This window comes from Lissotriton vulgaris, chromosome 6 (genome assembly GCF_964263255.1).
Source record: "Lissotriton vulgaris chromosome 6, aLisVul1.2, whole genome shotgun sequence".
Lineage (NCBI taxonomy): Eukaryota > Metazoa > Chordata > Amphibia > Caudata > Salamandridae > Lissotriton > Lissotriton vulgaris.
Window position 1 is genome coordinate 812,778,094 of NC_141694.1, and position 26,834 is coordinate 812,804,927.

Genomic DNA, 26,834 nt, shown 5'->3' on the forward strand with positions numbered 1-26,834 from the left:
TGGCCATTTTGGCGTCTAACTCTGGTGTCAAGGCCACCTTGCCCTCCAGCGTGGGCCTCGTACATTCCCCACGCAGACACCCTCTGGCTTCCTTCTCCAAGGGTTTGCGGAGGCGACTCACCACGAACTTCGCCACTTTGACACCCGGGGCCCAGGCTGCGAAGCGCGGATGGATGATCTCATCCGGATCCAGCATGCCTGAACTGTCCCGGGGTATCTCGGCGGCAGAGCTCGACGGGTGCCAAGACCGCACTGACTCCTCGTCATCATCTGAATCTGGGGTGTCTCCACCTGGTGATTGAGGAGCCGTACCCATAGCTACTGAGGGCTCAGGGGCCGAGGGGAGTACAGGGGTGGTGGCAGACGCCTTTGCCAAGAAAGCGTCACACAGACACTCAAAGGCGCCCCCTATCCACTCGCTGTCCTCCCTCCGGCATCCCTTCCCTGCAGGGCTTCTTGGGGGCATGGGGGCCCTCTGCTGAGGGGCATGGGGGCCCTCTTCTGAGGGGCCTGGGAGACCTGCTGATGCTCCTAAATGGGCTTGCGCAAGTTTTGTGCACTCCTCTACAATGCGATTAGAAAGGCGCTCTTCCATGGGGCCTACCACTTCAGTAACACAGCGGTAAATAGAGCTGTCCATCGCATTATAGAATTCCTCATCATTCAAATAGGACTGGAACTCATCTTCGTAATAGGCGTCCTGCTCCATGACAGGTAAGTACCAAAACACCCCCCTAATTACTGCCCAAACTGTTGTGGGAGTCAGGTAATTTTTAGGCAGACCCAAGGACTGCAACTTTCTTTGGGGCCGGTGAAACCAGCAGGATAAGGCCGCACTAAGCCTCAGAAAGCGCGCTGACCCTCTTTAAGAAGACCGGGTCCTACCGCCTCCCAGCGCGCCACCACACACACAAGCTACACAGTGCTACACTCCCCGCGGGCGATTTTCCGCAGTTCACACCGCAATACTGACCCCCCAAGGGGCGTTTTATAAATAACTGGGGCAAATACAGACCCGGAGACCGGGCGTAGACAGAGGCGGCGGGGGCAAGGCTCCGACTTGGCAAACTCCTCAGCGCGGCTCCTCTCTGTGAGGAGAACCGCGCGCCGGAGCATCGAGTCGGCACAGCGCCCCCTGGTGGGTGTTTATGCACCGCACCTAACGGACGGGGAAAGCATGGCGTTAGGAACGAGAACGTTCCAATGATAAACAGGGGCTCTGCGAAGGGAAAACACATCGCAAACCCCCGCATTAACCACCCACCATTAAACTGTCCCCTCAAGACATTTCAAGGAAAAATATGAGGGAGATGAGAAAAACAACTTAACTGGCTACGTGAGCAGCGAAGAAAGAGGAGGAAGACAGAAGAGGGACTCCCAATCTAGCCTTGATGGACATGGTGGAAGGACTAATACTATGGACTACTATAATGGACTGATGGGAGCTGTAGTTTGTTGTGGAGCGCTCTGTGGTTTTTTTTCTCTATTAAATGCTTTTTCCTGTGTTTAGGGATGTAAGCATTTTTGTTGGAGCTTTTCTAAGGCTGCTGTGTTTTGAACTATGGTTGAGGGGAAACATGCATTTCTTTGACAAACTAACGTGCAAACCTGACAACCTACCTAACTCCTAAAGATACCCAATTGTGGGCGTCGACCGTTCTTCTGCACTCCTCAAAAATAGAAGCATACTGTTCACTTACAGCAAGATGATGTGTCCCATGTGTTTGTGGAATTCACCCTTCCTTATCTTCGAAACCCCGCAAAGGGTCTGTTGCCAACGCAAAGAGCATGGGGGAAAGGAGATAGCCTTCTAGTCCTAAGGTGGATTCAGTATGGCAGAAAAATCGTTCTTTCAGCCTTGACTTGCCATACGCCTGTTATACAGGAACTTAATCCACCTTACCCATGCTTTCCCTACTGTGATGTATGTGAATTTTATCGAGTTGCACCTTCTCTACTTCTGGGTGAATCCTGTATGCTCTCCTCTGAGATGCCTGCTATAATCTATGGGGTGCCACTTATAACTCCTGATGGTCTCCGCAGTTTTGAATGCTAGTTGCATTATAAAGTCAGGGAAGCCCACCATGAAAATGCTGGCGGTGGGGAAACAAAGGCAGGGGCACCTATTGCCTTTCTGCATGGGGATGCATGCAGGGGGGCACATGTTGTACCCCCTGTGTGCATGCACCCCCTTTTCTGCAAAGCATTGACTGCACAATCCATGCCGTGCATGAACGGCCTTTGTCGCTCCCATCGCGGTGCCTTTCTTATAGGTACCGCTTTGGAACCGCCTCGCCGCCTGCCCACAAGAAAACTTGTAATCGGGCAGACGGGTGGTGGTCGGCTTTGGTAGTATGGAACCGCTGCAGTGGCCCGCTTCTGCAGCGCCAAAGTCGTAATCAGGTCCTTAGTCTCTTAACATGAAATAATGCCTGTTCAGAAAATAGCACTGCAATAAGCTGTGATGTAACAAATATTTTCATGGCAAGTTGAAATAGTTCTATTGGCCAGGTATAGGTTTTGATAGTTAAAGTAAATCCAGAATGACTTACTTTTGAATGTTAAGCCAGTAAGATCAATCACACTCTATTACGGCAGTGCTGCTGGAATATGTATAAAGTGTCTGTCAAGTTAGAGAAACAATGTAGGTGTATGTCTTTCATGGCTAACGTATTTGTCTTTTTCTCTTTAGGTCGCTTATGGGCAGGTCCTTGGAGTAATTGGATATTCTCTGCTTCCACTTATTGTAATTGCGCCACTGCTCGTGGTGGTTGGATCATTTGAAGCTGCGTCTACACTAATAAAAGTATGTTTGTAAATGTTTTATGCCGTTTATTACACTAATTTTGCTAAATATATTTGTTTGTTATCCAAGTGACACATTTTTATGTCAGCTTTTTCTTGGTACTTCAGGCACAGTAGTGTTGGTTTAATTTCTCAGCAAGAGCTAATTAACTTTTGCAAACCTAAATGTAGAAAGATTTATAATTAGTTGCAAAATATTGGTTTAGCATTTTCTTGAGGTAACAAACAGATGAACTCAAAATAGAGATACAAATGTAAATTTAATTACATTTACCTTACCTGTCGCGTATTTATGCCAACATTACATTCGCTAAAACATTCAAAAAGTATTGGTTCTCAAGCTTTTATTTATCTCTCATAGGTTCGCATGGTTAGAGTATTCCTTTCCTTTAAGTATGGTATTTCCTTATTCTTGCTGTGTTATTTCAATTACAGCTTCGGCAGATCATCCTTAGAACACTGCTGTTAGCCATACTTGGGACAGTTGGACTTTGCCTCTATCATTCAATTTTGCTGGAATAGTAGCAAGGACCTTATGCAGCTTCATCTGCTATGAACACACAGATGTGTGAATTGGGGCTCAACTCAACTTAGTGGCATTGTTATATTCTATTTTCTTGATCTAGGAAGGGATACTATGCAGGTATTGTTAAACCTAGACTTTAATACCTTCCACTTGTTGGAATGCCTCTGTAGTGCTAAGGTCCACTAAAACCGACAATCTGGGTTGGACAAAGTCAAAAGAAGATCATCTGCTTATGGAACACACTCGCTGTTTTGCACTTCTGTACGGACCTCATGGTCCTTGTGACACTACTTCACTAGCAGGGAAACAGCTCTATACCAATGGCAGAAAGGGTTGGTGATGATGGGGAACAACCCTGCCAAAACTCGCTGTTTTGCACTTCTGTACGGACCTCATGGTCTTTGTGACACTACTTCACTAGCAGTGAAACAGCTCTATACCAATGGCAGAAAGGGTTGGTGATGATGGGGAACAACCCTGCCAGTTACCCCTGTATAATCAGAATGCATGTAGTACGGTATTCTTCATAACAACCTTACCTGCTGGTGAATTGTATAACAATTGTGCCCAAATTATTATACCTTGCCTAGCCACTTTTTCACTATTGCAAGGTATAACTAAACCCAGCTCAGTAATTTGAATATTTTTTTCACTGTCTAGCATCCAATAGCTTTTGCTTCAGGATTTTCTTTACCTTTCTTGTATCCCCATGTATGGTCAGTGGAGAGGACCACTTACTTAGCTAAGATATATCATGGTAATGTATGTTATCATGTACCGTTGCTTATAACTCTGCTTTTCAGTAGTGAAAATTATCTACTAGATCATCAGTTTGTGTGACCATTACCACACACTGGGATCAATAGCACTTATTGGGTTGGTCGGGGCAGCATGCATCATATGAAGAAATATTTTGTTTAGTAAGTGTTGATAGCTATGACTTTCCTTCTTTTCTTTAAGAAGGATTGCATGTTTCTAATGATGCAACTTTTTTTTTTGTTGAAAACTTTTTATTGTTATTAACAGACACATCGAGTAGAGCAGTACATCATCTTGACTGATGCGGTCATTTACAGACAGAACATACCATGCATTCTAATGATGCAACTTGAAGTGAAACTAAGGGAAGTTCAGTCAGTCCTTAGGCAGACTTTTGTTCCTACATCTTGTCTCCAACGTTTCTATCTAGTAGTCCGCCCATATCTGAAAATTTGCTTTTGAAGAGTAAGTGCATTTTAGATGCAGATGCTGGACCTCATCCTGTCATCAAGTGAATACGCTTAAAGAAGCTTTTTTGAATAAAGTTGTATGGACATCAACCATTGGCGTAGTCCTTATGACTCAGCATGATGTCACCCCGAAATGCAAAATGTCCCACACTGTAGATAATAGGAGTTTTCCTACCATGGAGTTTGGTATCATGTGCGCTGACAGGACCAAAGAAAACAAAATGCAGATCATTGTAAACGAGTGGCTTCCACAATTGGGGATTCTGGGTGTCAAAAATCTGCGCTTCTCACGCCAAGAAGAAAATATTGCCATTTATGTTTTGCCTAAGTTGTCCTCATTTATACCACTGTGCAGATCAAAACAAGATGTGTGATTAGCTTACTGGCACAAGATTACAATGACAGCTCTGTTAATTTTGCATAAAGTTCCTGTACAAGGCAATACAACCAGAGAAGGAACAAGCATTGGCATAGGCAATAGGTCTCGCCTTTGGGACCTTATACGTGTTTAGTTATCCAGCACAATATTCTTGATGCAACAACATCAACTGTTGCATGGCTAAACACTTATAAGGTCCCAAAGGCGAGACATATTGGCTATGCCAGTGCTAGTTTAGGAGGACGTGTCGGACTGTGACCTACTTTAGTTCAAGAGGGTTCACCAAAATATGACTGGAATAGGTAATTTAGTAACTGGATGAGCAGTTAACTTGTTTGTGAACTGCCTTCATCTGTCATTCAGAGGAGAGTCCCAAATGCAAGAGATTTGTTTTATAAATAATTCAAGTTTCTGACAATATTTATTTTGCTCAAAGAAATCTATATAAAAGTGGAAGTACCAGTAAGCATGAACATAAATTCACACTTTTCAACTGCACATGTGCTTATATTAAGAGTGGCCAGGATCTTAACAAGAATTTAGGAAGCTGGCCACAACCTTTATTGGAGTCAAAACACATTAAAGTGAAACAATACTCAAGGTCACACAGGATCTTAAAACCAGAGCACAGGACCAACTCTTACAGCTGGGTGAGTAAAACATACTGCATTAGTCTTATAATTGGGTTATTGTACATTGTAAAAAGGAATGTTGCAAATGATATGGTGTTAATACCCAACGTGAAATATGTTGTGGTAGATCTCCCAACCCATGCGTTGTAATATTTTATTGAATTCTGTACACTTGTGCAGGCGGTTGTTGCCCATAGGTCACACAATAATTTGTAATGAACATTTTTCTTTTTCCATAAATACAGTTGTTTGAAAAAGCAGAGCACTGATGAATGCACTTACTAGGCAACATCAAAAGTTGTATTTTAATCTATGGCCCTCACACCTAGATGTTAGCTTAAGACCGAATATTGATACTGTAGTAGGTTAGTTTCCCCGCATTGTTGTCATGTGCTCAGGCCATCTTGGCAGCAGATATAATCCTCAATCTTATCCATTCCATGATATTGAGAGCCTATCTCACAAAACGGGTTCAAAAAGAGAATCACGCAAAAATCTACAGAGTCCTGCCACAATCGCAAAGCAGATACTGAAATTAGAGAAATGTGATCCCAATGTTTTATGTGTGTTTCTTATTGGAAATGTGTACATGGATAAAACGATTAGGGCATTGTGCAGGGTAAGCACTAACAGGACAGCTCCCAAAAATCAATGGATGCCTCTTCACATCAGTTAGAAGCACGAGATGGGTTTTTCTAAAAGCAGAAGAAACACCAGCTCTGCCATCAGAGACAGCTTTCTGCTAGATAATCATACTATATAACCATTAACTACAGCGGATGCCCTGCTCATAGCAACCCTTCCAATACCATGCTTGTCCTGGAACAATGTACTCAACTACTGGGAGAAAACATTCAGTTCACCAGTGACATGCTTGGTTTGCCGATGTCTGTTTGGAAAACTAAAATGGCTTCTGGTGTACCATGCCACCATGCACTGGGTTACATGGTACACTTTCACTTGCCAAGTCAATGGCAGCAGTTTTGGTGAGAAAAAAATGCTATCCTCAAAGGCTTCCAGCAATGTTTGCACAAACATCTTTACATCAATGTCTTACTGTCAGGAGTTTTTAGCAGCGCACAACTCATACAAATCTGAATGGCTATACAGTAACCATGATTCAGACCTTAAAAATGTCTAAAGTGGCATTGTAGTAAGACACTTTACATATTTTTAGAATAATATTAATTCTTTAAAGCCGGGGTGCTAGACCAAGATTCTATGGGATATTCGGTGCCCAAGCGTGCATGTGCTACCTGTGTGCGTATTCTGACAGGAACTTGTGGTGTGCCATTACCTTTGCTATTTAAGTGTAACAAGGCATTCCCTTATGAGATAATGCTGGCCTAATAACCCATTTCAGGCTTTGAGAGTACTGGTATGTCTTCTGAGATTCTAGTCAACAAAACGCTGTAAAACCCCTGCCAGACACCTGGATGTACATCATTCACATGAATATGGGCACCCAGATCATGTATATACAAAGCACAGAATGCACTGTATGCCTTTGCTGCATCTTCCCCAGCTTCCTTCGTGGGTAGGTCGGGATTGATCTGACTTCTAATACTAGATCCTACTTCAAGTACTACACCTTGGTTACTCTGCGACCGCTTCAGCATCCTGCAATAGTAGCTCCTACCACAGACTTGCACATCTGATCCCCTTCTGACCTCTCCCCTCAGTGTGTCCAGATAAAGGGTGGAAAGGTTAAGAGTGGCTTGGCTTTGGGCCTTTCTGTTTGGGCACATGAAAATCAGGAAGGGCCATGAGCCAGAAGCCATGCTCATTGAAACTTCTTCATCCCCTTTCCTAGCTAAGACCCAAATCAACTTTCTTCTTCTTCTTGCAAATAACCCAAAGCTGCTGGGTTGCCCCTCTACAGTATCTATACGTCAATCAGCGCGCAACCTGTAATTACTGTCTCTGTAAATGGCTGTGCCACGCCAATCCCTGAGCCGCTTTCAATAATTGGAAAAGTGAAATTAGTGCCTCATTTACACACAACGGTTGATATTGTTGCACCAAGGATATTGTGCTGCATAACTAAATACTGATAAGGTCCCAAAAGCGAGACCTATTGGCCATGCCAATGCTTGTTTAATTTCTATCTGTCCTTCTGAGGAAGGACCACAGGGTCCGAAATGCATTGGGGGTTGATGTGAAGCTCACGGTTACAGCGAGATTGTTAGAGGAAAGTACTCCATAGATTCCACTAAACAAGTGTTTCTTTGAGATCATACTCTATATCGCTTGGATCTGAGCTAAGGTTTTTCAATCGCTTCTAGAACAAATTCTAGAATTGTTCATCAAAATTAATTCAAGAATCAACTAGCCGTGTACTAGTGACCTATATAAAAAATAATAATAATAAAAGTAAGATTAAGGACTGAATATACAGGCGTCTAGTGGAAATAATGTGCACCATGGTACTACTCCCAATATGAGGAGCAGCTACATTTAATAACAAGCTGGCCATGCTTATATATAATCCTTTGATTTAATGTTTGCCTCCAGACAGTGCATACCGGACAGGGACCGAATACCTACCTGTATCATAGTAGGGTGTCGCCATAACAATCTGCCAAAGTTCTTGAGAAGGGTGAGAACTTGAATTCTACTTCAGACTAGCTACGTAGCTGTTAGAGAAGTTCACAAGACCCTACCTTAACTAATTGCTCCATTTTCCCAGAGTTACCCCACCTGCCCAAATCCACATAAGAATTTATTTCATAGGCAACGCTAACTTAAAAGGAAAAATTCTCAAGCTGAAACCAAATAGAAAAAACAAAAACCTCTAACATTGATTGCCCCATTGCAATAAGTAGTTTCTTTTCTTTCTGTTCTCTCAAAATTAAGGTGTAACCACAAACTGGTGAAAAGAAACTGAACTTGTTAAATAATTATGGCTTCTACTTCTGAATTTAAATAGCGTCTAAGATGGCTGCCTGAAAGGAGATCTTTCAACAACTCTTTCAGACCTCTCATTAGTGTATTGAGCATGGCCTTTCATTTGGTGCTTTCAACATCACCTTATAATCTGCACCACTACTTCTAGGAGGTATAATTGTACTTCTACGCCATATGAAAATTGAATAAACTAGTTAGATGGGCGTCCTTCCTGGGACCCAATCTGATGACTAGATCTCAAACTCAAGAGTGTGCACACACTCCCCTATCTAACAACACGAATTCTAGCTTAACACAGTCCTGCTTGGGGAGTGTAAGGACACAGGTACCAGCTGCTTTACATACCCTGGGAGGACCTGAGCACCGAACAGGATCCTCCTTTCGATGCTTGGTGACACAAAGATAGCCAGCTGGTCAAGCTACGCTGCCAGCAGAGTTGTCCGCTCCGGATAAAACTCTGGAGCTCAAATCAACACAGAGGACTCCAGGAATCTCGACCACATCTGAAGCACTTCTTTCTCCTAAGTAAGATCCTGCATGTGCCAACCTGTCCATCGAACCATGGTCAGTGCCTGACATCATCAGAAGGCATCTGAAGAAGCTCTGTCCGGAAGAACCCTTCCTTATCTGGATCCAGTTGGCACGACGCTGTTCCTCTAAGTGGTCCTTGAGAGAAACTGGCCACGAAGTCTGCTGTGCCCTGAAATGCAAGGGTGTTGAAGCACACGCATAGCCATTTTGAATTGAAATATACTACCAGCTAGCTGTTCTCCTTCGGTATCTAGAGCGCTTGATGACTGATTGAGTATCTGAGGATGCCTAAAATGCAGCGGCCGTCCTGGAATAATAGAAACATTTCACCACAGAGTGAAATGAAATGATCTCTGAATTCCCGTTTCCCCCAAATAGCAAACACGCTTAAACACAAAGAAAGCTATCTTCTTGCTAAGACTGCAACACAGTTTTGCATTGGCCTCTTTAGTGTGGACATTGATTCCGCTTCTTCTGAACAATGACTTTGGTGCCATCTATTGGTTTGAATAATTATCTCAACTTCTCTAGTAATTTAACAATTAACCCTCCAATTATAAATAAATAAAAACAAACCAGCACAGTTATCACAAGACCCTCTGCCTTCATCAAGGCAAAAGCCTATTGAAATGGTTATCAGTAAGATATTACTTTTATGGATTGCATCTCGCATCACCTTCTGCCACCCATCGCCTGCCAATACTGGCTGCAACATATTATTCAATCGAGGACCTTTCTGTTATCAGGCTCACGTTAGTGGAGGTCTGGTCGAGCCGTCCCGTCTGCTTGCATCCGCTGCGTTGCGGGTCCGTGAGCTGCGTGGGTGAGCTGTAAAGTTGACGCTTCCATTTGGCTGTCGGTTCTCCCATATTACCGATCCCTGTACGGCATTCTTCACACGCTCCCACCTGTCCTTAGAGACCATTGCCTGGCATCCTGCTCATTGCTACCAGAGATGAGCCTGGTGGCTTAGCAGAACAGTTTTGCAGTGTGAGGAAGCAGAGGTGACCAGCTGGGATATTCTAAGGGAGGCCTAGGCATGTGGCAGCACAATGGTGAGTGAGGGTGGAGGCAGTAGGATGGTAGGATGTATTGTATTGTAATTGCATTTATATAGCGCTTACTACCCCTGACTAGGCGTCAAAGCACTTTTTCGGTGAGTAGCACACTTCTCCGGTACCCATAGAGGATTAGTGTTGAATTAGTATAGTCAAACATGCAAGTAACATTTTAAGTGGTGGATAGGTTAGTCAGTTTTTTGGGTTTGGAATGATAGCAGAAGGCTAGAGTAGGTTTGTATTTATATAGCGCTTGTTACCCCTGATGGGGTGTTGAAGCACGCTACTCCGGAAGCCCATAAAGGATTAGTGGTGAATTAATATGGTGAAATATGAAAGTAATCTCAGTGGTGGATATTAGTCAGTTATTTGGAGTGAGAAGGATAGCGGAAGGCTAAAAGTGGAAGAAAGGTTTGCATTCATATAGCACTTGTTACCCCTCATGGGGTGTTGAAGCACGCCACTCCATAACCTATAAAGGATTAGTGGTGAATTAGTATAGTTGAATATGGGATTTGAGAAGTGAACATGTTAGTCTGTTAATTTTGATTAAAAAGGATAGTAGAGGGATAAAAAAGAGTGAATGATTTTTTTTTTTTTTTGCTCTTAGCAGTAGGGGGAGGCTTTTGGATGAGTAAAAAGGAGTTTTGTAGGGGAGGAGTCAGATGGAAGATTTTAGTACGGTTTGTATTGGGGATAGGTATAGTAGAAAGAGGTGTCAGATGATACAAGGAGGGGTAGAATATGAGATAGTCAATAAAGGGTTATTTTGGGGATCATAGTAGTGGCATGGGGTTTGGATACATGAGAGTGGATCTAGAGGATATATTGATAGATGTATATTCTGAGAAATAGGATAATGCTAAATTAGAAGAAAGTGATAAATATATAGATCCAAAAGGACCTTAGGTTTGTGGATGTGGATAGTGTGGGCTGGGTATTCCTAAATGGGAAAATGGGCAGCATTTCTGGCCCTGACCCTGGTCAATCTCGAACCGGCTGAAACAGGCAGCAGCCCTTGTCCTCTCCGCCCTTAGCCTCGATGCCCGGGCTAAGACGCCCTAACCATGGCCTTTTATAGCCCTAGTAATCAGGTGGTCCCTTCAGCCAATGGGAACTCTAGCCCTAACACTATCCAATCACAACACTAGCCCTAAAATCTAAAACCAATAGGAGACCAGGTCCTTACAGCCAATCTTAGCGCTAGTCCGAACACCCAATCAGTTTAAAAATGCTGATCTCCACATCCAATAGAGGCCGTAGCCCTACCAGTAGTCCCAACACAAGTCCAAGCAACCAATGGTACAGGAAGCCCTAGTCCCTACTTCCAATAGAAAGCCTAATCTTACTCTTAGTCCCACAACTAGTCCAGCAACCAATCACACCAGAAGCCCTAATCGCTACTTCCAATTAAAGGTCTAACCCTAGCCCTAGCCCCACCATACTCCCAACAACCAATATCATAGGAAGCCCTAGTCCCTACTTCCAGTAGAAATCCTAAACCTAGCCCTAGTCCCAACCCTACATTGATTGAATTACAGACCCAGAAACCAATCAAAACCCTCAAACACCCAACCAATTAGTGCTCTGGATCATGGACCAGGCCTAGTGCCTGAAGACACGCTGGGGACAACATAGCCTGTCCTTGGGTCCTGCAAGCTCATTGTATACAGTAGTGCTCAGTCCAAAGGTACTTTAATCTGATATTGTAGAGGAGGGCCTCCTTCACCCCACTTACATTTGTGTAAATTAGACGAACATCACCCCTTACCATGTTAGATTCTCCCTAAAAGTGCTTCGTGCAGGCCCTAAGGCTGTATGCGTGTGTTCTTCTGGATGTCTATTTGGGAATAACTGCCTTACTCCGGCTTCTTGCTGCATTATACAAGTTCAATAATTACTTAACTTTAAAACACTCTAAGCCTGCATTGAAGAGAGAGGCACTTTGGTGGTTAGTGTGCTGCAGATTGTCCTGTGTCCCCTGTAGTGGGTATGTATACCTTTCAAAAGAGACTTATGACTGGACCAAAGCTTAGTCACCACAGTGAAACAGCAGAGACCTGGCTGCTCGTGCCCCCTCCAATGGTCTACTAAGGATGTAGCTCCTAGTTGGATCCTGATGGAGGTAGGTGGGCTGAGTTGGGCTGATCATTTACTCCACCTTTCTGTACTAGTTTGTCCGCCTGCAGTATTACACCAGACTGTCCTCATTGCTCTGGTGCACCAGACACTCCACCAGAGCACAGTGGACAAGCATTCATGAAGCAACTTATCACTATGTCAGCTGTTACCTTTCTCATTCATCTCTCTTCCCCTTGGGAAAGCCAAAGGGCCTGAAAACAAAATCTCTTCCCTGGGACAGGAATTCTGCGATCCGACCAGAACTGAAATGTTGTATGATCTTGATTAGCCGAACCTCTCGGAATGTTCATCGTTGGCTGACAAACTGGACTACATATTGGAAGCTATAGAAACATTGCATTGGAAAGCAAAAGAGAATAACTGGCCATTGACCTCGTCCTTCTCCATGAAGATCAGTGGAAATTAGATGGAAAAGTCAGCAACAATGAACCACTAAAAGATGTGTGTCTCCCCCCCCAAAAAAATAAGAACAGCTGCATGAACCTAAAGAGCGAATCAGATTTCTCAAGGGCAGGACTGAAAATACAGAGGGCCAGTATCCGCATATTAATAATTGGATAGTGTACATGGCCTAAGGAATTGAGGTTACAGCGTAGCTCTCTTTTATTCAAAATGCAGCTATCTGAGGAGGTTGTGCCGAATGGACTATCAAAGCTGAGAACAGTACAGGGCTCCAGTTTCCGGCACACTGTCCTCCTCCATGTGCACCTCCAAATCCAGTAGTTGCTCAACTAATAAATTGTCTGGCAAGAGTCTCTATGCTACAGTGCTCCAGAACAGCTGGTCGCTTCTTGGTTGATGGCAACAAGATAATGCTCTTCCCAGACTTCACTCTTCCTCGCCAGCACCAGTGTGCCTCCCTCAGTGTTTAAGATTATGGTGAATCAACAAAGTCACTTTATCTGAAAGAAACACTTTGTTATTGATTCCTTACCTTAGAATTACCCCCAGGCGTCAGACTGGATCCAGAAGATTTCTCGTCAGCAGTACCTCTGCTCATCGGAAGTTGGTGTCGGTCTGGTCCACGTTTGTCGTTGGCGTCGTGTCACCTGGATGACATAGCGGTAGCTACATAGACGCCGCCCTCACGCACTGACGTCGGTTCTTTCTTTTTCCGCACCAGCCAGCTCAGATCCGGAGAGAGCAGTGCCTCCAGTCACTTTTTGACTGACTTTTTCTCGAATGTTGTCGACTTCTTTAAGTCCTTTGACTCCTGGTGCACGAGGGATGCCCAGCTTCAAGGCGTGCAGTTCCTGTACACGACTGATGTCGGTTACGGATCTGCACCGCATGTGCCTCTTTTGCCTGGAGTGCTCCGACTGCCAGTCGATGGTGCCAAAGGCTTTGTAGGAGCAGTTCCGAAAGCTGCTTGAGCGCCGGCAGTCGGCTCTGCGCCGTTTGAGGTCCCGGTCGTGGAGCCATCACCACCCATCAAAGTTATCGAAGTATTCGCACTCGGGCTCAGGTAAGTCGCAGCACAAAAAGAAGTCAAAGAAGAATCGTCGCTCTTCGACTTCTCGCCGTAGGTCGGCTGACGCGAGAAGGTGTGCTGGCGGCGCCCCTCCTGTGTCTCCACGCGCCGAGCCCGAAGAGTCGACGCCGGGCTTACCTCCCTTCCCGGGTTCCGGAGCGACTCCCGCCCAGCTTCGTATGTTCTACAAGGCGATGCGTGCCATCTTTGGGCGGCCCAAACCCGCCGCCGTACCTTTGGGCCCCGCGGACTCGTTTGGGGGGCCTAGACCTTCTCCGCCATCAGCTCCGACCACAACGCCGGATGCCCCCCTTGGACCCAGGCCTGGATCCGGATCGGCACCGGTTGACCTCATTAAACCCTCCACCGGCGCCGCTTCCCCTGGAACCGCAACCAACGCCAGTCGTGTCCCCAGCCGCGGTCGACCCCGGCCTCCATTTTGGTACCCCCGTTAACTCCTGGGGTCCCTTTTTGGCCAGATTGGCAACCTGAGGAGGACTGGGAGGGGTCAGGTGACTCTTTATCTGATCAGATGGAATCTGAGCAGGACTGGAGAGAGGAACTGGGGGATGCCAGTTGTCTTGATACATCTCCTGACCTTGGCATGTTGTCTTCTCCTACATTGGCTACGGAGGAGGGAGCACCATACCCAGTGGTATTGTGCAGGGCGGCCGAGGCCTTCAACCTCGAGCTTCATACTGTGACACTCTGGACTAACCTCCTGACAGGTGCTTCAGCCGGCGGCAAGCTCTTCGGAGCCCCTGCTGCTGTTCAATGATGCCTTTAACAATATCTTTTTGGGCACATAGTCCAGGCCCAACACGGGGGCACCCATGGATGGGATGATTTCCCGACGCCACCACCCGGCTCCAGACGACCCTACTTTCCTCTCCCAACACCCCACCCCGGAGAGCTTGTTGGTCCAAGCCTCCACTTCCAAGAGCGCATTCCCTACCTCTCCACCAGAAAGGGAATCCAAGAAGCTGGACCATCTTAGGAAGTAGATTATCTTTTCCATCAGCTTGGGACTACAGTCGGTAAACACCGCATGTCTACTGGGCCGTTATTCCCACTCTTTGTGGGATACGGTTGCGCAGGTATTGCCTCAGTGTCCGCAGGAGGCCTGGATAGTGCTCTCCCAGGCTGTCGCCGCCAGGAGGGATGCAGCTTAGTTTACCATCCGTTGTAGGCTGGATACCGCCGAGACTCTAGGCAGGACAATTTCCACGTCTGTAGCCCTTCGTCGCTACACCTGGATGAGATCGACTGGCTTATTGGGGGATGTCCAGAATACCTTGATAGGCATGCCCTTTGATGGCCGTAGCCTTTTTGTCGACAAAGCGGACATCGCTCTAGAGCGTTTCAAGGACTCACGGGCTACGGCCAAGTCCTTGGGCCTCTCTAGCCGCTCAGTTCATTCTGCTTTTCGCCCCTTTCGTGGCTACGCAAGGGGTACCCCACTACGTCCCAACCTTCGTGCGGCCTGGGACGTGGGAACCAACGCCGTGGTTCAGGGGGCCAGTGGGTGGGCCAGTCCACCAGCCCCCCCCCCCCCTCAGCAGCAGCCTCCAAACCCTCCTAGTCAGACCTTTCAGGCCCATCAAACGCCAGTGGGCGACAGGAATCGCCATCACCTCCCCCAGTTGCGCATTATCACGTCGGACAGGTGGGTTTTGCAAATAGTCCCAAGGGGCTACTCCCCGGCTAGCCCTCCAGCCATACCACCTCAATACCACCGCATGTCAGTGGATCACCTGGGCCTTCTTGAACAGGAAGTTATGGCTCTATTGGCCAAGGGGGCCATCGAGCGCGTTAATGTCCCAGAAGTAGGTACTGGTTGTTACTCCCACTACTTTCTGGTACCCAAGAAGGACAAGGGCCTACGTCCTATCTTGGATCTCAGGAACGTCAACCGCTTCCTCCGGAACGAGAAGTTCAAAATGTTGACGTTTGCTCGGGTCTTGTCTACCCTCGACCCGGGAGACTGGATGGTGGCGTTGGACTTGCAGGACTCTTATTTCCACATCCCCGTCCTGCCGGCCCACTGGCATTACCTGTGGTTTACGGTAGGCCACGAGCATTTTCAGGTTACTGTGCTCCTCTTTGGCCTTACCAGCGCCCCTCGGGTGTTCACAAAAGTGATGGCGGTGGTCGCAGCTTATCTGGGCAGATCAGGGGTCCCAGTCTTCCCCTATATGTCTGGCTGTTGAAGGCGAGCTCGCCCCAGGCTGTTGTTTCCCACCTCCAGACTAAGGCCGACCTCCTGCATTCGGTGGGGTTCTCCATCTATGTGCCGAAGTCACACCTGATTTCCTTTCAGAAGCTCCTCTTCATCGGAACGGTTCTGGACAGGACGCTGTTTCGGGTTTATCCTCCCGAACAACGAGTCCGGGATAGTCTGGCTATGATTCTGATCTTTCAGCCTCTATCCTGGGTTTCGGTCAGGATGACCCTGAAGCTACTGAGCCTCATGGCCTCCTGCATCCTGCTGGTCGATCAAGCCAGGTGGCATATTTGGGCTCTGCAGTGGGGCCTGAAGTTCCACTGGGTGCAGCATCAGGGGGATCTGTCCGATTACGTCCAGATCTCGGAGAGCACTGCACAACAATTGCAGTGGTGGCTCGTGAACCAGGATTGGGTGAACGGCAGATCCCTCTCCCTTCCCCAACCCGAACACACAGTGGTGACAGACTCATCCCTTCTGGGATGGGGCGGCCACATGGGAGAGGCAGAGATCAGAGGCCTCTGGTCCCCGGCGGAGTCCGGGCTCCACATCAACGTTCTGGAGCTACCGGCGATTCGTCTTGCACTGAAGCCATTCCTTCCCTCTGTCCAGGGAAGAGTAGTGCAGGTGTTCACAGACAACACCACCGCCATGTGGTACTGCAACAAACAGGGCGGGGTGGGGTCGTGGACCCTATGTCAGGAGGCCCTGCGCCTCTGAACATGGCTGGAACATCAGGCATATCCCAAGTTGTTCAACACCTGGCAGGTTCCCTGAACGTCAGGGCGGATGAACTCGGCTGCAGGCGCGTGATGGATCACGAATGGCGTCTTCACTCGGAGATGGTGCAAGCTCTCTTTCAGCAGTGGGGAGAGCCTTGGTTAGATCTATTCGCCATCAAAGATAACGCGCAATGTCAGCAATTCTGCGCATTGGAGTTTCCAAGGCAGCACTCGCTAAGCGTCGCTTTTCGTCGCGAGTGGAGTTGCGGTCTGTTGTACGCCTTTCCGCCTATACCACTTCTGCCCAGAGTGCTGAAGAAGATCAGGCACGACAGGGCCCAAGTCATTCTTGTGGCTCTGGGTTGGGCACAAAGAGTCTGGTATCCCGAGCTGCTCAACATGGCCATCGATCCTCCGATCTGACTGCCTCTTTTTGTGTCATGATGCACAGCAAAGGCTGTGGATCCCCTTTCTGCCACTCTTTCTGAGGTTCTTTTGTTCCTCCTTTCTTTGGCCCAGCAGGGCTCTGCTCTGGGCACTATCAAGGGCTATCTCTCTGCCATCTCTGCCTTCCTTCGGCTTCCAGATCAGCCTTCTCTTTTTAAGTCCCTGGTTGTAAATCTTTTCCTAAATGGCATAACTCATCTCTTTCCTCCTATTCCTTTCATTATGCCTCAGTGGGGCTTGAATCTGGTCTTGACTTATTTAATGTGCGCACCCTTTGAGCCGCTTCACAACTGTCCTTTGAGACTTCTGACACTTAAAACTGTATTCCTGGTTGCCATCACATTTGCCAGAAGAGTGAGTGAGTGCCAGGCTCTTTCATCTAAGCCTCCTTTCCTGTCTGTCCATCCGGACAAGGTAGTTCTCAAGACTCATCCATCCCTCCTGTCCATGGTTGTCACTGCCTTTCACATTGGGCAGACCATCACTTTGTCCACCTTCTTTCCACCTCCACATCCTTATAAAAAGGAAGAGAGGCTCCACCGTCTGGACCCAAAACGTGCGCTTTCCTTTTATCTGGATCGCACCAAACAGTTCCGGGTGGATGACCAGCTCTTTGTTGGGTATGTGGGTGCCAAAAAAGGTCAGGCCGTATACAAGCAAACTATCTCCCGATGGGTCGTTTTGTGTATCAAAGCCTGCTATTCTCTGGCGGAGAAGGAGCCTCTAGTGGGGCTGCACGCCCATTCCACCAGGGCGACTGCAGCAACCACTGCCCTGGGCCGAGGCGATCCTCTGAATGACATCTGTCAGGCAGCTACGTGGGCTTTGTATCACACTTTTACGAAACACTACTGTCTTGACAGTCATGTCCGGAGAGATGGCTTCTTTGGCTATTCTGTTCTCCAGGACTTTCTGGTGTGATCTTGGTTCGCTGACCCACCTCCGAGGTTGGTATTGCTGGAGTATCAATTCTAAGGTAAGGAATCTATAACTAACGTGTTTCTTTCAGATGAACAAGTTACTTACCTTCGGTAATGATATATCTGTAAAAAACATTAGTTAGTTACAGATTCCTTACTGCCCCACCCATCCTCCCCGATCTGCAAACATATTTCTGGGGTTAAGGATATTCTTTCAGGGTCCTAGGTTTGTACACCAGTGGTCAGTGTCTTGCATGGCTCTGCGTTTCTGGCGCGGAAAGTCGTGTACAGAACTGACGTCAGCGTGCGGTCTAAGTAGCTACTGCAATGTCATCATGATGACACAACGCCGAACACGGAGCCGACCGACGCCACCTTCCGATGCGCAGAGGTACTGCTGATGGAAAACTTTCCGGATCCAGTCTAACGCCTAGGGGTAATTCTAAGGTAAGGAATCTATAACCAACTGATGTTTCTTACAGATATATTGTTACCGAATGTAAGTAACTTGTTCTTTTGCATCTGTGCACTTCTTGCTGGCTCGCAAATCCATGTCTTATTTGTATAGTAGCTATCACAAAATGGCAGGCACAAGAGCCAGACTCACTAGCAAGCAACTACATTGGTTGCAATTAATTTACAGAAAAAAAACTGCTACAAATATTGATAAACTCGAGACATTGAGTAGTAAATTCACTATGAAAATGGCCCGTCAAGCAAATGAGCAATACATTGTTGATATCGAAGTTGCTCAAAAATAGAAATGTCTATTTACAGTAAATAAAAATGATTAAGATTGTTGACTGGTCAAATTTCTATGTCAATTGGCAGTCGGGTAATGTTTTTTTTTTTTTTTTTTTTTTACCAGCTTTTTGGTGTGTTTTGGGCTGCGTACAGTGCTGCTTCGCTTCTAGCTGGAGAAGAATTCAAGACTAAGAAGCCTTTGCTGATTTATCCCATCTTTTTGTTATATATATACTTTCTATCATTATACACCGGTGTCTGATGCATTGGTGGGAATGTGCTGTACTGTTACTTTCCATTCATGTTTAGAATGATACGGAGTTTAACTCAAAGGGCTGTGGGGGATAATGTTTTGTACAGTCCCCTCTTTATGCCTGTGGTCTGTATTAAGCATATATATGTATATAATTTAAGCAAATATAGCAAATAAATTTGTATCAAATACGTTTCTAGGTTTTGTTTTAAGACTTTTCAATTGTAACATTTTAAATGTGAGAAGTATGGTGTTCATGACATTGTGTGTGTTTTAAATGACCTTTTCTTAAACTTACTGGGCTAAGGCCTATGCATAAAGTGTGCAAGTTAAGCATTTACTGAATAAATTGAGCAAGCTAAGCACTCCCCCCCCCAACATGTATATAAATGAAGTAATAACTATTATGTGAAAGGGATAGAAATAGAAGTGCTAACCACAAGAAGGCCTTGCACTTTAATGCATTATGATGTGAACTACCAGACATCTGTAGATGCCACATTTCTTGTGGTAATTTTATGGTTGTCCTCTAAATTTGTTCCTATGCTAGTTAATTCTGCTTCAAATTAGCCAAACCTCTTGTGCGATTTAAATGCAAGATTTTTTTCTCCTTAACAAAACCTTTTTCAATAAAATGGCTACGGGTAGATTTCCTAGGTGATGGTTCTTAGGCAAAAATGTCTTGGACAGCAGTATGTGAAACCGCTGAGATTAGCACAGCCTGAAAGTGCAATTGTTTTCTTCTTCGTTCTCTGTCAATATATTTGGAAGGTGTTACTTGTATTTTCTGTATAGATACCTACATACGTATTTATGAAGCGAACCTCCGGTTTTCCGCAAGCATGAACATTGCTGCATATTCTTTTTGGTGCCGAAGATAATCTTGATGCAGTTGTTACATTAAGAAATTTTATAGATATTAACTTTGTTAAAAAAAGGAAATAAATGATAAATAATGATTGTTTACAGTATTATTTATTTTTCCTCTGCTGTGCAGCACAGCTGAATGCTTCAGTCCTTTCTCTGGGTTCCTCAGATGTGCATGGTAGTGAAGATTGATGCCCTTCTTTTGAAACTCTTGAGTACCGTTCATGGGGAGACTGAGTATTTTGAAAAAACATGAATTCTATCCGAATCCAATTTTCTCTGAATAGACTTTGCATTGCCTCATATCTGATTTAAATACTTTGTCTTATTGTGCTCTGTACAATTTTAATAATTTATTTGGATATACTTTTTGAGTTAAAAAAGGTTTTACAAATTTACAATTAAGTTTCTATTGATCAAGAAGGAGGTCCTTGAATAATGAAGCTATAAGCTAGGGTGGTTTAATGAGGTTGAAAGAATTTTGTTGACAGGTAATACAAAATTGACATTTTGTACGAAACTGTGATTGATTCTTCTACCTTTTCTCATCAGCACACAATGTCAAACACGTTTACTGCTCTAGTCCCGCCTTGATTATGGTGACTTTGCTTTGCCGAAGCCTGACTAATTGACTACACCTTAGGCAGTTACATGAAAACTATATATTAGGGTTCAAAGCCAGAAGAGCATTTATACAGTTTTAGTGATGTCAGTATGTGAGAGTTAAATCCCTGATTCCAGCATGTTGCATTGTGCAGGGAGATTGGACCCATTGTTGCCCCTTCTGCTGTCTCCTAGCCAAAAGGCTTGTCAAAGTCAAACCTCTTTGCGCTTATCTGAGCCATGCCAGGGTACTTTGAACCCCTCCTTCTGTTACACGCAGCCCAACCTTTCCCTTCCATATAATTGAGTCCATCCCGTTGATGTTACTCATAACGACCCAGAACACTAGTAGAAGTCACATTGGACCTTACAGAATCTTTCATCAAACACCGACAGTGAGCCTCCCTATGAATCATGCACATGCACTCTCCGCTTCTGACACACTTGGGAGGCTATTAGGTAGTCATGATTCACCCCATTAATACACATCTCACACTACAACATCCCTCTCCACTCAAAGCAACCTGTTGAACCCGACCAGTGAATTCAGATCTCATCATGCAAGAAAAGCACACAATTACATTTTCTCAACACAAGGCACCCACTACCGCGACCCCATCATACCACAACCTCATATACCCAGCCAACACGAATATAAACACCCCATCATACAATTCTACACTTTAGACCTTCTACAATTCCACATTTAAAACCTTACATTTCCTCCATGTTGCCTTCTCCTGACAGTTTCCCACATTCTGAACATCAGACAGATCAGCTCAAGTCTGCTGCCCCTGTAATAAACCAGGGACACACTAGTATGCACCCTTACTCCTCCTAGCAAACCGGTATTGCCTACCAAATCATATATCCAAGCTTGTACACCTTTGTTTTTTTTCATCAATCAGGCTAGCAGCCCTTCTTACCGACACATTGCCTCCCAAACAGGGAAACCTACCTGGGAGCCACTTGCCTTGCCCACAGCCATTGCCTGTGCAAAACACACCACCACATATTATTCAGTATACACAGATCATACAGTTGCTACAGAAAATATAAATAGATCAGGTGGTACTCTGTGCAGCAAAACACTGTGAAATGCCTGCATCTCAACCACAAAATAATTATTCATACTTATAAATGAAAGTTCATACTTATAAATGAAAGTTCACTGAAACTTCCAACGCAGCCCTTCCATCACAAGAACTCTCTTAACAAAGTACAATAGCAGACTTCTTCCACATAGTGTGGTCAAGACTCACCAAAGACTAGCAAATCGAGCACCCCTCTCTTATGACACTGAACTACCTAACTCTTTCCATTTCCACAACGTTCAGTCCCCCTTACAATGTCACTACATTGAACCACCTGTTGCAAGTAACATCCAGTAGAAAAATCAGATTTTTCTCTGATCCTTTGATTCATTATTTTTTAAAAATCACATTGCAACTTTTCCCACTCACCCGCTTCACATTTTTCAAAGTTTTTCTAGTTTCTTGCATTGCTTCTCACCTTTCCTTACCATCATGCGCATGTTTAAAAAATCTTCAGTCAACCCCATTTTAAGAAATTGGGTTATTATTTGAAATGGGTGGAAGCTCCACTCCAGCAACTACCACAATCCTTATCAGGATGAACCACAAGCAGGCACAAGGAAATAAGCCAATTTAGAAAAATAGAGTACATTTTTATAAATAAAGTGGTACCTTTTTATTAGTGGTACCAGAACAACACAAATCCTATCAGTAGAACTGGAGATATTCAGTTTTAAAGTTTTAAGTGAAAATTGCTCCTAAAGGCACAAAGTGCCTCTTGCGGTCATCTGGTCATGCTAAACTGGTAGAAAGTCAGTAGTTCAGACTGACCATAACAAGCACGGGCCAAATACAGTTACCAGGTTAGTCCCACTGAAAAATTACCCTATTAAGTCCGGCGTTGGAGGAGGTGGGAGAGCGTCCGCTACAGTCATCGCTGTTGTGCGAAGAGCAGGTCGAGCTTCATGGACAGCCGTTGCTGTAGCTTTGCGTTGGGAATCGTAGTGGGCTGTTGTTGCTGTAGCGCAAAGTTCAATTCTCGTGGTGCTGGCAGTCACCAGCACTCATAGTGTGAGGCCGAGTCTTGGTGTAAATGGGCCTAGTCACAAGCAGCTCCAACATCAGGATTTTCACCTTTTCTTTAGGAGGAGAAAACTCTGATACCAGCCAAGAATCTAGGACCTGAGGGCATCTCTTGGGAATCAGAAACTCTCTCCAGCAGAAGCCAGCAGCAGGACCTAGGCAGGTCCAGTTGCAGCAGGTCAGATGGCCAGTTGCAGGGAGGCATCTGAAGCTTGTGGGGTCAATGTAGCTCATAGAGGAGGTTTGCCAATTGACACTTGGAGTCACTCTGGGTAGCTTGAGATGAAGGTAAGAAGGCAACCAGATACAGTCTTCCTTCTCAGACAGCAAGGCAATCCATTAAAAGCAGGACATCCCTCTGGAAGCAGGGCAGTCTTTTTGTAACTCCCACAGGCCTAGGAGTGTTCTGATAAGTGGCTCTGAGGTCTAATATTTATAACTGGGGCCAGCCTTCAGGTGTGGGGGACTCCTTGTCCTACTCTCACATCTGGTTCTGGAAAGTGTTTCCGCTTCCCTCATTTAGGCTCCAAACTGGGCTGACAAAAGGCAGGGGAGACCTGGTGTCATTCTTTTTTGTGTGCAGCAGGCAAAGCCCTTTGAAGTTCAAGTGGGGCTGGGTACAGCCCCTCCCCAGTCATCCTGTCAGGTTGGCCCATTTTGTCCACACCTAAGCCTCCTTTGTGTCACTGCCTAGAAGCAAAACACAAACCCCAGCAGTAGAGCCTTTCATATTCACGTGACCCAGGACACTGGCAGAAGCACAGTTGGTTAAGACCTGAAAATGCCAACTTTCTAAAAGTGCAATTTTAAGATTTTATCTTAGATTTCATTAGTGTGAACAGCATATCTCTATCTGCAGCCCAATCCATAATAAGTTAAGCCAGTGTTAATCAATGAGGGGATTTATCCATTACAACTGTGAAAACGACTTTAGGAGTTTTTAACTGCTAAGTCATGAAACTTAAGTACACATGTCCTACTTTTAAATACAATGCACCCTGCGCCATAAGCCTTAAACGCCTACCTTAGAAGTGACTATAAAGTATACTAAATTAAAAGAAGGTTTAGGCCTGGCAAATGGTTTATTTTGCCATGTCGAAAAGGCGGTTTTAAACTGCTCTGCGAGCTGCTGTGGCAGGCCTCAGACCTGTTTTAAATTGCTATTTTAGAGGGTGGCACAATGAGCGCTGCAGTCCCTTATAGCATTTAATTTGCAGGCCACGTGAACCCGTAGTACCATTTACAAGGGACTTAAAAGTAAACTAAGTGTACCAATTATGGGTAGGCCAATTTTGCCATGTTTAAGGAGAGACCACAATCATTTCAGCACTGGTTAGCAGTGGCAAAGTGCACAGTCTTAAAGCCAACCAATACAAATTCAGCAAACCGGAGGAGAGCCTGCAAAAAGTGTGGGGGAATACCACACGAAGGATGTCCACTCTATCTCCCTTCATCCCTGAAAGTGACAGATTTGTTTAAAATTTTACCTTCTCTGCTAGACTGCTGGAGTATACTGTCTGCGATCAACTGCCTTAGCATATCGAAAATCACAACTTACTCGACCCTGACCAAGTAGGGTTGAGACCCATCTGTGAAACAGAAACTGAAACTGCACTGGTCTCTGTTTTTAATGAACTAATGATTGGAGCCCCTTGCACATGATTACTCTTACCATTTTTAGGTCTCGCCTAGCGATGCAGCGTATGCGCTGATCACCTTGGCGAGACCTATTGTTGTCGGTTTGGTGGGCGAAGGGGGACATGACATGTGCACGCTTACGGGCGGACAGGAGATGTGTACTCGTACGAGAGTACAGGTCAAGTGTACGAGTGCACATTGTGAGAAGTTGGCCTGGCATATGCTGTCCATTATTCTAGTGGGCACCTTGCACCCGTCCAAATGACCCTTATTGTTGGTAGGTTTAAGACAACCTTTATAGAAAGCTATCCTAGTGGTAGCTGTGGAGAGCAGCCTTCAGGCTAAGTCTTGAAGGAATGTAAAGCAGCTTGTTTTACCAGTCTATAATCTCATGAATGACCAAATGAGTATAAGAACCACGACTGACATAGAGACCAGGCCTAGAGCCTGTAAAACCGCTGGGGCCACCAGGAACCACCTAAGGTAGTGACACAGGGGACCCACGGGGGACGCGTGCAGTGTCTGCACACAGCCGCGAATCACCATTAACTTCAATGGGGAAAGTCACAGTTGGAATTTTAAAGATAAAGGACACTTAGAAGAGGACTTGGAGCAAACCCCTTTAGAACTAGGGAGTTCTAGAGTCAATACCCACGGGAGCACCGGAGTACTCGAGTTACCTCACCCAGGGAAGCCGGGTGCATAGGTGTCTTTTGGTGTCGGGTTTCGTCGTTGATTTCAATGGCGATCTGCTGCAAAGTGCTGCTGGGGTCCAAGTGGAAAGTGTCTGGGTGGATCCAAGGCTGGATCAGAGATGTGAAGAACCTAAAAGCAGAGGGGGCAGAGTCTGGGTCACTTGCCAGTGACCAGTAAGGCAATGAGCGGATGCCCACGATGTCGCATGACTGCAGGTGAAGAAGGTGAAGCTTGACTCTTCAGCCACGAGGACTCGACGATGACCAGGTGCTGGATTCAAGCTGTCCCACGAAGGATGTCGAGTGCTGCGGTGTCGGTTTCCGGATTGGACCCAACAAGCCTTGGCAACAGCAACTCATGCAGAAAGCAGGGATTGGCTTTGATTCAGACCAGCAAGGTCTGAGGGACTCCCCACTCGGTGGGGAGTCAGGGCACGTCTGGAGCAGCCAGGGAAGCCCAAAGGAAAGTAGAGTTACTTTTGTGGGGACCCACCAGTCGACGGACGAGGGATCGCAAAGGGGCCTCTAGCAGAAATGCTAGAAGCGGGCTCACGGAACACTCGTGGAGTGTAGGCCCACAATCTTCGGTGCAGATGGTGCTCAGGGCGTGGACTACAAGTAGCCTGATGCACAACTTCAGGAAAGCTCGGGAAGTCGATGCACTAGCAAATGTGCATGGTGTCCAGGAGTTCCGGTCCCACTTCACTTGTGAGGGCTGCAGGTCTCAGCTTTGCTGGGATCTCGTGTCGGGCTCTGAGAAGTCTGGAAGTCTGTGTACTGAGTCGCAAATACTTCGGAGTCCGGCGGGAGCTTCGTAAATGCAGACCGGCAAGATGCTTCTTTGGTGCCTGTTTGAACAGGGGAGTCAGTCCTTGACCCCAATGGAGATTCTTCAGTTCTCTAGTCGTTAGTAGTATGTCGAAGTTCCAGGATTCAGTTTGAGTTTCGTCCAGGTATAATCCAAAGTCCTGTTGCCAGGGGTCCCTTATTTATACTGAAGAAAGGGGTTGGACATACTCTGGGGACCCACCTATGGGAGGGTCTAGGAAGAGGGGTTGCTACACCCCTTTCCCTTTGTCCAGTTTCGTGCCAGAGGAGGGGCTGAGCGCCCCTGCAACCGGTTTGAACTGGGGTATGCACAGGGACACCAAGTGTGCCCCCAGCTCTGTCTGAAAAGCACTCTCTGAGTGCCCCCACCCAGCCCCAATACACTAAAGACTTGTATCTGTGGCTGCAGCATCCATTTTGTGATGCTAGGGTTCTTTTAAACTATTAAGGGTGGAATTCTACCCCTGCTGCCAGGACTGGCGGGGGGTAGGATTCCAAAGTGTTTAACACCAAACACGACATGTTTCCATGCAGCCATTCCAAAGTTAGCATTTACCGCAAGGTTATAATGCACTTAAGAGTATATGGTCTTGCTGCATCACAGAACAGCCTCAGAGAATTGACCCCGAAAGCTGCAGAGGGATCCTGCTCATGCATGGGCACCCTCTCACACAAAACCAAGCACTCAGCCTTCAGGATTGATAAGGCCTGCCATAGGAGTGACTTGTAGGTTTACATGTGTCAGTGATTAAAGGTAGATATAGGTAACCTGTATCTTAGTAAGGGGTGCATACACCCCCTTTTACCCAGGCTGCAGTAGCAGACCTGTGGTGCCATTTTGGAAGGCTTCCGAGGGGTGACATAATACATGCTTCAGCCCCTGGTAGGCCTCTCGGGTACCTATGCCCTTAGTACCTAAGGTACCATATACTAGGGACTCACAAGGGTAACCCAGTAACCAATCTGGAGTGTACCTAAAGTACAAGTAATCATTTTAGAGAGGAAGCAGCTAGGCAGGAGTCCTGGTTAGCAGGGCCCCAGCCAGGCTAAAGTCAAGAAACAGTGAAACACCAGCAAAAAATGGGGGTAACCATAG

The 26,834-nt window shown here is 46.0% G+C and overlaps 1 protein-coding gene across 1 annotated transcript in view; it reads left to right on the plus strand.

The window, feature by feature from the left end:
• The window catches only part of YIPF4 (Yip1 domain family member 4), a 157,033-nt gene extending 137,090 nt beyond the window's left edge, over positions 1–19,943 (plus strand). Inside the window, exons 6-7 of the mRNA XM_086926840.1 lie at positions 2,693–2,806; positions 18,862–19,943. Coding sequence (XP_086782966.1) covers positions 2,693–2,806; positions 18,862–18,999 — 252 coding nt within the window. The 3' untranslated portion in view covers positions 19,000–19,943. The remainder of the gene's footprint in view (positions 1–2,692; positions 2,807–18,861) is intronic.
• Positions 19,944–26,834: the final 6,891 nt, after the last annotated feature.